This window comes from Eubalaena glacialis, chromosome 2, assembly GCF_028564815.1.
Source record: "Eubalaena glacialis isolate mEubGla1 chromosome 2, mEubGla1.1.hap2.+ XY, whole genome shotgun sequence".
NCBI lineage: Eukaryota > Metazoa > Chordata > Mammalia > Artiodactyla > Balaenidae > Eubalaena > Eubalaena glacialis.
The window spans coordinates 184,349,109-184,362,037 of record NC_083717.1 but is presented as its reverse complement, the minus strand read 5'-3'; the positions used below and the strand labels follow the sequence as shown (position 1 = coordinate 184,362,037).

The following is a 12,929-nucleotide window of genomic DNA, read 5'->3' as shown; positions in this document are numbered from 1 at the left end:
GTGGAGGGGGTCGTAGAAAATGAAGTCAAAATCGAGGGCCACTTACTTAGAACTTTGTGTGCCATGTTAAAGACTTTGGCTTTTATTCTGAGAAGGGAAGCTATAGAAGGATTTTTGAGAGGAATAACATTTTAAAATGATCCCTCGCCTTTTGTTTGATAGTAGACTTGTAGGGGACTTGAGGAGCAGATTTTGGTGGGTGGAGAGATCAGCAGCTTATCTTTATAGACAGGTTAAGTTTCAGGTGCCTGGTAAGATATCTTAGTAAATATCAAGTAGGCAGTTAGATATTCAAGTCTGGAGCTCAGGAGAGAGATCAAGGAAGTGATAGAAGTTTGGGTTTTAAAGCCATGAGCCTGGATGCGATGACAAGGGATTAAGTGTAGAAAAGAGAACTGGGGCATGCTAACACTTGGAAATTGGGCAGATCCTCAAAGAGGAAACAGCAAAGGGGATAGGAGAAGCTGATGAGGAAGGAAGCAAATCAGAAAAGTATCTAGAATTGGACTAATACATGGTAGCTACTAGCCACATGTGACTGTTTAATTAAAATTTAAAATTCAGTTCCTCAGCCGCACTGGCCACATCTCAAGGGTTCATTTCATGTGGCTCCTGGCTATTCATAGGGACAGCACAGATACAGAACATTTCCAACATCACTAAAATTCTATTGGGCAGTACTGATCCAGAAGCCAACTGAAGAAAATAGCTCAAGGACAAGGGAGTGTGTCAAAAAGTAATTTGAGGGACTTCTCTGGCGGTCCAGTGGGTAAGACTCCGTGCTCCCAATGAAGGGGGCCCAGGTTCGATCCCTGGTGGGGGAACTAGATCTCACATGCATGCCGCAACTAAGAGTCCGCCTGCCGCAACTAAGACCCGGCGCAACCAAAATAAATAAATAAATAAATGTTTTTAAAAATAATAATAATTTGAGGGGGAATTCCCTGGCAGTCCAGTAGTTAGGACTCCATGCTTTCACTGCCAAGAGCCCAGGTTCAATCACTGGTCAGGGAACCAAGATCCCACAAGGCACGGCACAGCCAAAAAAAAAAAAAAAAAAGTAATTTGAGGACTGAGACTTGACCATTGGGTTTAGTTACATGTAAATGACTGGCAACCTCTTGACAAGAGAGCAGCTTTGGTAGAGTGGGAGGCAAAAGCCTGAGAGAAGTGTATTCAGGATAAATTGGACGATAGGAATCAGAATCACAAAATATAGACATCTCATTCCCGACCTTGGGCTCTGGCTGGCAGCTGTCTGCAGTCTACCTGGTATGGTCATGTCTACTCCGCCGCCACTGCTGCTGAGGGGCCTGACAGGCCCGGCCTGCAGCTCCCGTTGCTGCATGCCCAGATGCATTCCAAGCCACCACAGGAGCAGCTCAGGACCACGGATGTTGCCATTGGGCTCACCTCCTGCTTCCTGTTTCCTCCTGCGTGGGGCTGGGTCTTGTCATACCTGGAGAGCTACAAGAAGCAGGAGTAAAGAGGGCTGTCTTCTCCCTTACCTGTGACATGACCACCCCCAGCCTGTCCTGATCATGTCTACTGCATTCCTGGCTGGCCTCCCCTAGATCATGGCCTTCAGTTAGTGACCTTCTGCAGCTGACCTTCATGACCTCTCTTTCTCCATGCTTGACATCCTGGGACCACATACATTAGTTTATATGTCTAGTTAACAATAAAGTTTATTTAAACCTTGGAAAAAAAGAAAAGAAAGAATATATAGACACCTTTTTAAAGATTTGCACAATTCAGACAGCTGGGGTAAGCCTACCATGAAATAATTGTTGACACTGTTCCAAAGACAAACACAGTTCTCACGAGTAACAGCTGAAGCTTTATGGTGCGTAAAAACCCCTGGCCCAGTAACTCTCAACCCTAATAGACTTGCTTGAAGACCTCCTCAAACAGGATTGCCTCGGCCCCTCCCCCCAGGGATTGATAGTTGGGAGGGACCCTGGCATTGTTTATGAGGAGTTTTGCTTTGTTTTTTTATTTCCTTGAGTGATTCTAACATTCAGCCACAGTTCAAGACCCACTCACTGCCTTAGACCAAAACAAAAATACCAATGCATAATGATTCCCAACCACGGTCCAGAGTTATATGGAACTTTATCAATATATTGGAGAATTTATAAAGTGATGGCACATATTTGATGCAAAAATGAGTCATGTGGTACTGCTGTAAGCTTTTCTGCCAGTGATTTGGAGATTGAGAACGTTAAATCCATCAAGAAGGAAATCAACACCAGATAATCTTAACACAGACTTTAACACTACCCATGGTGAACAAACATACAGGTTTGATTATTTTATGGGTGCTGTTACTCTCATAACACTTTATCTGATGATTCCACTTCTGCAAAGAAAAGCTTGTTAATTATAAAAGCTTTGTTTGAAGTAGAATCAAATTCTAAACTTGGGGAATCACATTTTTTACTTTGAAACTGGTAGCCTCTTTAAAACCAGAAAATTTGGGAATTCCCTGGCGGTCCAGTGGTTAGGACTCCGCGCCCCACCACTGCAGGGGGCACATGTTCGATCCCTGGTTGGGGAACTAAGATCCCATATGCCGCAGGGCAACTAAGCCCGCTCGCTCTAGAGCCCACGCACCACAATTAGAGAGAAGCCCAGTGCCACAACAAAGAGCCCGCATGCCGCAACTAAGACCCAATGCAGCCAAATAAAATAAATAAATAAATAAATATTAAAAAACAAAAAAACCCACTAGGAGCTGTAACTTTTTCTCAATCTGGAAGCAAATATCACTGACTAGCTCTAGATCCTGGGATGTGTCCCTTCCCTAAAATCCCTGAAGCACTGTCTATATTTGCCATTTATCTCATTATCTAATCCTGTATTCACAGCTTTTTGTATTGTGATGTGACTATGAAATAAGTGATGATCTGTTATAATACACAGATCTCCTATCCATTGGTTTCAACCTCCACCTCAATCTAATAGAGCTAAGAGACTAATTTCACCTTTCTCTCTTTACCAAAAGAGTGATTTGAACTATTAAATAGCCATTGACAAAATAGGAATAATCTAAAACTTGGATAATTAATTCCTAAATAATCAAAAAACAGATTAACCCTGCAGTCTAAACCTTTGTGATTGCATTGGAAATACTACATTACTCCTACTCTAATTATTTTAATATTTCTACTATCAAGGCAATATCTTGAAAGAAAGAGATGGACTGAGCATTTACTCACCAAATCCCAAAATACTAGAATCTTAAGTGTAATAAAGTCTACTTCAATAAAAAGGAATTACTACCTTACAAGACAAATAGCAAACTCACAAACCTTGCATTACATCAAGCATTTATAAAACAAAAAATAATGGAAATAATTTCCTTAAATCATTTCCAAACTATCATTGCCTCAAGACAAAACAAGAAACTGCTCAATGACTTTCCTTAATCTTTTTTTTTGATAAGCAGTATAGTGGAATGATAGAGCTGGAGATCTGAAACCAGATATCCTGGGTTCAAATCCTAGCTCTTCCACTTGCTGTGTGACCATGAGCAAGTTATTAATCGGTATGTGCTTCAGGTTTCCTCATTTTCCTCTTCTGTAAAATGGTACTAGTACCAATACATACCTGCCTCATAGGACTCTTGTGCAGCATGACTGTGTATCTCTCAGGAAACTGCCTGCAGTATGCATACTTTTAGTAAGTATTCAAAAGATACAAGTGATTTGGTTATCTGACCCTTGCAGAAACATATATTTCAAACTGCTGCTTAATTTGAAGATTCAATGTATTGTAGCAAAAAATATATCATTTCAGTAACTAGACCTTTGGAAGTAGTAAAGGAGAGAAATGAGATTAATTGGAGAAGAAGAGAAGAATCTGATGGTGCTGCTTTTGAGTTACAAGAGTACCTGCTTTATCTTTCAAGTGAAAGCTTGCTATGGAATGCTCAGCCTTCCATTCTGGTCAAACCTGATATAAGGTAAAGGTTGAGGTTGCTTGAAAACTTTTAGATTTTCAGTAGCTCACACAAATTGAGAAAAACCTTTCTCAGTTCTTTTCCAATCTTTAGCATAGTTAGGCAGACAGTACCCAGTGCTGAAACATTTGTCACAGCTCAGTGGTTAGGAATAAAGGCATCAGATGCCAGGTTAGAACTCTGGCTCTGCTTCTTGGCTGTGTAACCTTTGGCAAGTTACTTAACTTCTCCACCTCATGGTCCTTATCTGTAAAATCTGGATAATAATAACTGTTACCTCATAGGGTTGTTGGGAGGACTAAATGAGTTAATTCATGTAAAGCTCTTAGGACAGGGCCCAACGGAGTAAGCACCAAAAAATGTTATGATTCTTATTCAAATCGGTCAGTGTAAACATTTCCCTGGTATTGATGATATAACTGTATAAAAATATATCTTGATCTCACCCAGAAAAAAAGAAAAATAATCCTAATATCTAATTTTCCATGTTTTAGTTACTTGTATTGTTACCAGACATGAGGTAGTAAGTACAGATGCAAAGGAGGCAGTACAGGGATCACATCTTCATGCAATTAACCTAACGTCTGAAGACTGGACCTTAGGCAGAAAAGAAAATCAGGACGATGACTTGAGAGCATCTTTTAGATGTCATACATCTGACAGGGACTGGCTTAAGTATTTTCATTGAACACCCTGTTTCCATCTTCTATGTGTTAGATTTCTCAACTTTCAAACACTTAGTCTCTTCCCAAGTAGTTTAAAAAAAAAAAAAGTTGCATGAATAATTCTAGCTAATTAATAATGCCAGTAGCATTACCAAAATGAAGAACACATTTTGCTTCTCAAGACAGCCATCACCTCAATAATTTTATACCAATTTCTCACAAGCTGATAGCAAACAAGCATAAATAGTTGGCTTAGCTACAACAGGAAGAACTGGTGTTTTAGTCTGAAGAATTTTAAAGCAAGCCAAGTAATTGTATAAAATTTAAATTTTATGACCATGTTTGGACCTTTTTACATTAAACGCAATGGAAATGTTCATTTTTTCCCCAAAGGAAAAATTTCTGAATCATCACTATGTTGCACAGTAGAATAAAAATATGAATCCAGGTACTTATTCAAGTTTCTAAAGATTGCAAATAACAGATAAAATTTTACTTCCAAAATCTGAAGTCATCAACATGATTTTGTAGTACTGTATCACAGGCTTTACCTAAAAATTCAATATTCAGATAAAGATAGTCCCCTAGTCCCATTCTTTAAAAAGCCTCTGCCCCACCACAGCTTCCTGAGATCTGTGAAGAAACTGCAGTCTTGTGATCAGGCTTCATACGGTACCGGCAGTTTTGTACTTGCAAGGAAAAAATGGTGACTGATTTTATGTGTCAATCAGTTGTAGTCTGCTGATCTGATTAGAAGCCTTGACAAAGGCCTGGTGGCGATTGCATATAACTGCCAAGCATATGGGAATAATACAGTAGCCCACCGTTTTGGGGTCAGCTCTTGTACAAGAATAAAGGAACAAAAACATCTGCAAGTAAGGTATCAGAAAAATAACTGTCCAAAACCAAAAAGGCAGGGAGAGTAACCGAGCTTTCAAGGAGTGTGTCCATGTGGTTCCTTCAAGGGGCTCCTCTGGGTGCTGTTGAATGTGTTCCAAGGCCAGCCTATTGTAAGTCTCGTTGATTTCAAAAACATAGTAAAATGCTGCTGCACTTGCTAACAGATACAATCCCACTCCAATCCATCCCATACGCTGACGGAAGTTCATCATTCTCCATGCTCTGTGCCTTTGAGTTAAAACAACAATAACAACACAGTGAGGGTCTAGTAATGCTGTCATGTCAACTATTCCAAATGTACGTACTTTTTGTCCAATGAGCTCTAAAATACTCCCTAACACATTTGAGGTTTAAAATAACTAAGTTAAATTTACATCTATTAAGAAATATAAACATCTTACAGGTTGTTTTATGTAATAGTTATGCGGAAGTAAAGTTTCAGTATGTATTAAGTGTGCTTTTTACTGAATCCCACAGATAAATAAATCACTAAATCTGGCTTAAATAGGTCCAGCACACGTTCCCTTAAATTGTAATTAAACTAGTTTCCTAGAGAACATTTCACTTCTATACTTCAAATACTTTCGGAATTAACAGTATTGCTTCAGACATGAAAACTTGGTTCTACAAGTCAAACCAATGTCGGAGCCCCCAAGTTAAGACAGCAACTCTTAAACACTTACAGTGGTCCCGAAAATCTTCCTGTTCCCACGGCAAGCGTTAAAGAGTCACTCAGCTCTGAATAATCGGGTGGCTTTGGCATTTCAGAGAAAGCCACCATAAAAGAAATCCCCGGGGTCACCGGCTGGGAGAATGGTGAGCACGGCCAGCCTGGAGCAAAAGCTAATTGTGATTAAGCACAGCGTGACTGCAGCCGGTCACGCGGCGGCCCGGCCCCTGTCGCCGCTGCCGGAGCCCCAGCCTGTGTCACTCGGCCCAGCCGGGAGGCTCCCCAGCCACCCTGGCCTCCCCTGCAGCCGGCCCCGCCCCCTGTCGCGCTGCAGCGCCCGCCGCCGCGACAGGGCTGCGCGGGCGGCGCCAGACCCGGCCTCTCCGCCTTGCAGCGCCGGGAGCCCAGGGCCCGGCAGCGGCCACAGGCCGAGCCTGCAGAGCTGGGCAGGTCCCGGATCTCACCTCCTGTCCCGGTTGGCCCACCCGCCCGCCGTCCCGGATGCTGCCGCAGTCGGGGCTTCCGGCTCGGGCCGGAAGCGCGCTTGCCCCGCCCCCGAAAGGCCCGCCCCCTCGTGACGTCAGGGAGCCTCCGCCGCGACACCGCCTCCCCAAGCGCGCCCGAAACAGCTCTGCTGGGACTCGGGGGAGGCTACGGAGGCGCCGGTTGTGGCGCTACCCTTCAGGTGGGCGGCAGTCTGGGGCTGGCCGCTTCAGCGCTCCTCAAAGCCTCTCCCCGTCGCTTCGCTCGCGGCTCTGGTCGCCCCCGTCGTTCCTCGCCGCGGAGAGCACCGCAGCAACGGGCGGTCAGCCATCCCCCGGCGCGCCTCTACGTAGTTCGGGTATCCCTCTCGAGTGTCCATCCGAGTGCAGGAGAAGCCGCTCTCCCGCCCCTCGGACCTGGCCGCCCGGGAAGCGTCGGAAGCAGGCCCTGGCGCCTCGGCCACCGGCGACGGGCCCAGACATGACTACTAGATAACTGCGAGGGGAAGTGGGACCCCGCTGTCTGCTGCGGGTCGCCCGAGACCGGGAGAGGGTAAGGTGGCTGCTTGCCGCAGTGCGGCCGGCCGCCGGCGCGGGTGCGCGGGGCTTCTCCGGGCTCGGGTTATTCATTTACAACTTGAACTAACGTGACTACTTCATCTTCACTGCCCGTCGGAACTGCAGACGTTGACGAGACTTAACTCGGTTACCGCGGAGGAATACTGTGAATTGCAGTGGCATCAGTGGCCGGGACAAATTGGAATTTAAATGTGTTGTTTTGGGCATCATGACGCTGAGGCTCTTAGAAGACTGGTGTAGGGGGATGGATGTAAACCCGCGGAAAGCGCTGTTGATTGCCGGCATCCCCCAGACCTGTAAAAGGCAGAAATTGAGGAGGCTCTGCGATCTGGTTTAGCTCCCTTGAGCGAGTACCGACGGCTCGGGAGGATGTTCCGGAGGGAAGAGAACAGGAATGCAGCTTTAATAGCACTTCCTGAGGAGATGAGTCATGCTCTGGTCCCTAAAGAGATACCCGGAAGCGGGGGTGCCTGGAGAGTGATCTTTAAGACCCCTGACCCAGACAGTGAATTTTTAAGCAGGTTACATGAATTCCTAGAGGGAGAAGGCGTGACATTGGGTGAGTTTACCGAGCTCTTGGGTATGGAAACGACCTTTCTGACCTAGACCAGGACATGATCCCAGAAGTGCGGGCCCCTATGTTGGCACAGGCATTAGATGAGGCTCTTCAGCCTGCCTTGCAACACCTGAAATACAAAAAGCTGAGAGTATTCTCAGGCAGTGATCCTCCAGAGCCAGAAGAAGAAGAGTTTGAATCCTGGCTGTTTCATGCCACTCAAATGATGAAGACATGGCAGGTGTCAGATGCCGAAAAAAGAAGGCGATTGCTAGAGAGCCTTAGAGGCCCGGCATCTGATATCATTCGTGTCCTCAAGATAAACAAGCCTTTAATTACAGTCCCTGAATGCCTGCATGCTCTGGAGCAGGTATTTGGGGTTACCGATAATCCTAGGGTGTTGCAGGTCAAATATCTGACCACTTACCAGAAGGATGAAAAAAAATTGTCTGCTTATGTACTAAGGCTGGAGCCTTCACTACAGAAACTGGTAGAGAGAGGAGCAGTTGAGCAAGAAGTTGTGAATCAGGCCCGCCTGGAGCAGGTCATTGCTGGAGCAGTCCACAGCACACCGCGCAGGAAGTTTGCTCTGTCAGAGGACGGCTCAGCCCCTGGCTTATTGCAGTTACTGACACTAATAAAGGATGAAGAGGCAGCTGAGGAGGAGGAGGAGGCCCTCCTCCAGGCAGGATTAGAGGGGCATTTCACCTGAATCTTGGGAAATCAGGAAGGGCTCTCTGGCAGTGAGCAGAGCATAAGGTAGAACAGTCTGTATGCTCAGTGACAGACATTAACCAATCCCTATCTTGTGTTGCCAAGTAACTCATTTTTGTGCAGTTCCCAGTATAATCCTTTGTCATTTCTGTGCCCATTTAATGTCTCCTAAATGTGTCATTGACTAGAAGGATGTAGTTCTGCACTGGTATTTATATATTTAAATTCACCCTGTGAATTTTTTTATTTATCACACACAGTTGTACAAAAAGTCTCATCACTACGCACGTGTGATACTCTGAGAGGACAGGCAAGGCTCAGGTGCACATGCTGATATGGTCTCGTTCAGATGTCAGCTTGTGTGATAATAGGTGCAAGTGTAGCTGTCAGATGTGATAATGTGTCATAGATAGTTTTGGGATGTGTACGGCCCTACATTAATCATGAAGATCGTGAGCAGGGGTTAAGAGGTTATTTTCTGTGTGAATCGGAATTTTATTGATTCTATGCCATCAAAACAAGAGGCAGAATTAAATGCTGCAGTTGGTCAGTTTGCAGCTGCTACCTCTAACCCCAGATTTCTGTTGTGTGTCTCAAAGCATCTAGTTCTGAATATCATTTTAATAGGTTACAAAATTATAGATGTGAACTTATAAAATAAAGAAATGTGAATAAAATGACCTTTTTACCTAGTGTGTTTGTATCAAGGTTCCAAGGGAGATTTCACTTGAACAAAGGGTTCCAAAAGCATGAATCTGAAAACCACTGAACTTGCACAGTCTTAGTCCCTTGGACACTTTCCTCCTGGTGCCCAGGTGGGTAGGGAGTAGTTTTCTAAGTGAGAGTGCTGGCAGGACCTTCTCCTGAAGTACAATAGAGTGAAATGAGACTGTATAAATTAGTGCAAGTAGCAGGTTCAAAGGCATCAGGGCGTTGAATCTGGAGGGTGAAAAGAAAGACAGGAACATTGCATACCTCTGCACGGCAGACTGGACTAAATGTTCCATGTACTTCCTCACTTAATCCTCTTAAAAATCCTGCAATATAAGAAAACAACTAGTTTCAGAATTCTGTCATCTGCCTTACTGCAAGGCCAATGTTCTTTCCATTGCTAAGAAAGAGAAGCAATCCTAAGGGTGTCTGGACCCAGCCTCACAAGGGAAGCAGGGCAGATTGTTAACAACATTTAATAAATGAACTGTTAGTATGCGTCAGTGTGGACTACATCTTAATCACTCCTGCAAACTGGACACTAAGAAGTGGGGAGTATGAGAACCTGTAAGACCCACAGGCAGCAGGTAGGGTGGACATGGGTTAGTGATTTGGTCTCTAAAAAAAAGAATGAAAGCATGAAGAAAAAATGAAAATTGCTGAAAGATCAGACTGAAAGTCTTTATCTTTAATAAAAAATACCCCCAAAGAACCAATTCTGGGATATACGTTTTTGATTTAGATTTGAAGGCATAGTATAATGTTTCTGTTATGACTAAATGTCATGGTTTCGTTCTTTATAAGTTCCCATAAGTTCTCACACTATGGAAGGTTAAATACACATCAAACCATCATGTTGTACCCCTTAAATGTATATAATTTTAACTTGTCAGTTACACTTCGATAAAGGTGAGGAAAGAGAAGCTAAGTACTAGATGACATATGGATAAATTCAAAGGTGTAATTCCGATCTTGTTTATATGCATATAGTCATTTATTTGCCACCTTAGTAGTAAGAAGTGTTATTAGCTGCATTTTGCTGATAAACAGACACTGTGAATGTGTGCACACATGGGTGTTAATAAATGTTGCACCTCGAGGCTTCCCTGGTGGCACAGTGGTTAAGAATCCGCCTGCCAGTGCAGGGGACACGGGTTCGAGCCCTGGTCTGGGAAGATCCCACATGCCGCGGAGCAACTAAGCCCGTGCGAACCACAACTACTGAGCTTGCGCTCTAGAGCCCGCGACCCACAACTACTGAAGCCCGCGCGCCTAGAGCCCGAGAGCCCGTGCTCCACAACAAGAGAAGCCAGCACAAGGAGAAGCCCGCGCACTGCAACGAAGAGTAGCCCCCGCTCACCACAACTAGAGAAAGCCTGTGCGCAGCAACGAAAACCCAACACAGCCAAAAAAAAAAAATTAATTAATTAATTAGAAAAAAAATGTTGCACCTCTCCTGTATGTGAGGCACTGAGATGGGGGGGGGGGGGGCAGGGGGAGTAGCTTGTATAATTAAGTTTAGGTTATAAGCCCTGCCATGGAGGTCTACCCAGAGTCAACAATAATAGCTGACACTGAGCACTTGCTATGGAATAAGTGCTGAGCACCACTGAATGCATTTGGTCCTCCAACAATAGTGAGAAGCAAGGCCTTTTGTTTTCCCGTTTTACAGATGAAACTGTGGCACAGAGATGTTAAGTAACTTGCCCAGGGTTTCTTAACTAAATCCTTCCAGGGTCAGGATTTATACTCAGGCCATCTATTTCCAGAGTCCTTGCTGTTAATCTACTCTATGCTGCTTTGTTAAATTCTGTGAAAAACATACCATCATTTCCTCCCTTTTCTGGATGAGAGGATTGAGGAGCAAAGATTCAGTGCCCTGGGGGCGCGGGGGGCACATAGTCCGACTCCAGAGAGCTTTTCTTAAGGTGTTCTGACATATGCATCTGGTAAACACAACATAATTGTAAAAAATGGCAGTTACGTTTATGAAATCAGGTGAAGTAATAAAACATATGTTCTTTATAAGCTATGGTTCAAAAATGTAAATGACAAACATCACTAAAATACCAGTTGTGTTGGGATGATGGGACTATAAGGGTAATTTAGTTTTCTTTTATTTCCTAAATGTGTTGTTTTTTAATATTAAAAATAAATATGCAAAAGAAGTGCTCATAAAGCAAAAATCAGTTGGCACATCAAAGGAACACAGGAGCAAGCCTGAAAGAGCTCCCACTGGCGAAAGCTACAATTAATTTGAGGAACAAAATAAATAGCGTAGTATTGGGTTATAACCCAAAGTATAAAATAAGTATCCATGAGTTCATTATGATATAAGTAAATGTGGGAGAAGAGTCCAGTTTTCCTTACAGAAGAATTTCAAATCATTAGTGTGGCTATTTCCCCCTTTAGGAGTTGGAGTTTATTCCTGTCCCCCTTTAAGTGTGGGCTGAATTCAGACATAGAATATGGAAAAGAAAAATAGTAACTTTTCAGTGAACAAACGTGGCAAGGACTACCTTGCTAAGACAAGGTTAATATCAGTGATCAGTCAAGTTGATGGCACATATTCCTGATAACGATGCAATGACAAGGGCACTTTATTTCCTCAGAACCCATAACCCAGTCTAGTTACGAGAAAAACACCAGGCAAACCCACATGGAGGGACATTCTACAAAATAACCTAACCAACACTCCTCAAAACTGTCAAGATCATGAAAAACAAGACTGAGAAACTGTCACAGACCAGAGGAGAGTAAGGAGACCTGGTAACTAAATGTAATGTGGTATTCTGGCAGGGATTTTGGAACGAAAGACCTTAGTAGGGAAATGAAATCCGAATATGGTCTAGAGTTTAGTTAATAGTAACATATCATTGTTAGTTTCTTGGAGGTGACAAATTACTAAGGTAATGAAAGATGTTAGGGGCTTCCCTGGTGGCGTAGTTAAGAATCCGCCTGCCAATGCAGGAGACACGGGTTCGAGCCCTAGTCCGGGAAGATCCCACATGCCACTGAGCAACTAAGCCCATGAGCCACAGCTACTGAGCCTGCACTCTAGAGCCCACGAGCCACAACTACTGAGCCCGTGTGCCACAACTACTGAAGCCCACGCACCTAGAGCCCATGCTCTGCAACAAGACAAGCCTCTGCAATGAGAAGCCTGTGCACCACAACAAAGAGTAGCCTCCGCTCGCCACAACTAGAGAAAGCCTGCATGCAGCAACGAAGACCCAACGCAGCCAAAAATAAATAAATTAATAAATAAACTTAAAAAAAAATCTTTAAAGATGTTAATAGGGGAAACTACGTGAGTATACACAAACTCTGTACTGAGAAAGACAAATACCATATGATATTGCTTATATGTGGAATCTAAAAAAAAAAAAAAGATACAAATGAACTTATTTACAAAACTGAAACAGACTCACAGACTTAGAGAATGAATTTATGGTTACCAGAGGGGAAGGGTGGCGGGGAGGGATAGTTAGGGAGTTTGGGATTGATATGTACACACTGCTGTATGTAAAATGGATAACCAACAAGGACCTACTGTACAGCACAGGGAAAAAAATACCAATAGCCAAAAGACATCAACAGCTATTTGGCAGCTCTAGTAATCAAAGAAATGCAAATAAAAATAAAAACGAACGATAAAAACGAACAAAAACTCTGCACTATCTTTGTA

The 12,929-nt window shown here is 43.6% G+C and overlaps 2 protein-coding genes across 2 annotated transcripts; one reads left to right on the top strand and one right to left on the bottom strand.

Annotated features, from left to right (window-relative positions):
• Positions 1-4,975: 4,975 nt before the first annotated feature.
• Positions 4,976-6,661, bottom strand: LYSET (lysosomal enzyme trafficking factor). Its single transcript, XM_061182828.1, has 2 exons — positions 6,213-6,661; positions 4,976-5,757 (listed from the first exon to the last, which is right to left on the bottom strand). The coding sequence occupies exons 1-2, from the start codon at positions 6,308-6,310 to the stop codon at positions 5,346-5,348; spliced, it is 510 nt and encodes a 169-aa protein (XP_061038811.1). The 5' UTR covers positions 6,311-6,661; the 3' UTR covers positions 4,976-5,345.
• Positions 6,662-6,799: 138 nt separating this feature from the next.
• Positions 6,800-9,195, top strand: MOAP1 (modulator of apoptosis 1). Its single transcript, XM_061182827.1, is given in 3 exon segments — positions 6,800-7,559; positions 7,562-7,825; positions 7,828-9,195. Coding segments are annotated over 3 exon segments (1,056 nt in total). The 5' UTR covers positions 6,800-7,468; the 3' UTR covers positions 8,529-9,195.
• Positions 9,196-12,929: the final 3,734 nt, after the last annotated feature.

Bases quoted from the DNA above. Each gene is read 5' to 3' on its own strand.
- LYSET (XM_061182828.1), bottom strand. From the start codon at position 6,310: ATGGTGGCTTTCTCTGAAATGCCAAAGCCACCCGATTATTCAGAGCTG. The intron at 5,758-6,212 runs GTAAGTGTTTAA...TTTAACTCAAAG, and splicing joins GGAAGATTTTCGGGACCACT to GCACAGAGCATGGAGAATGA.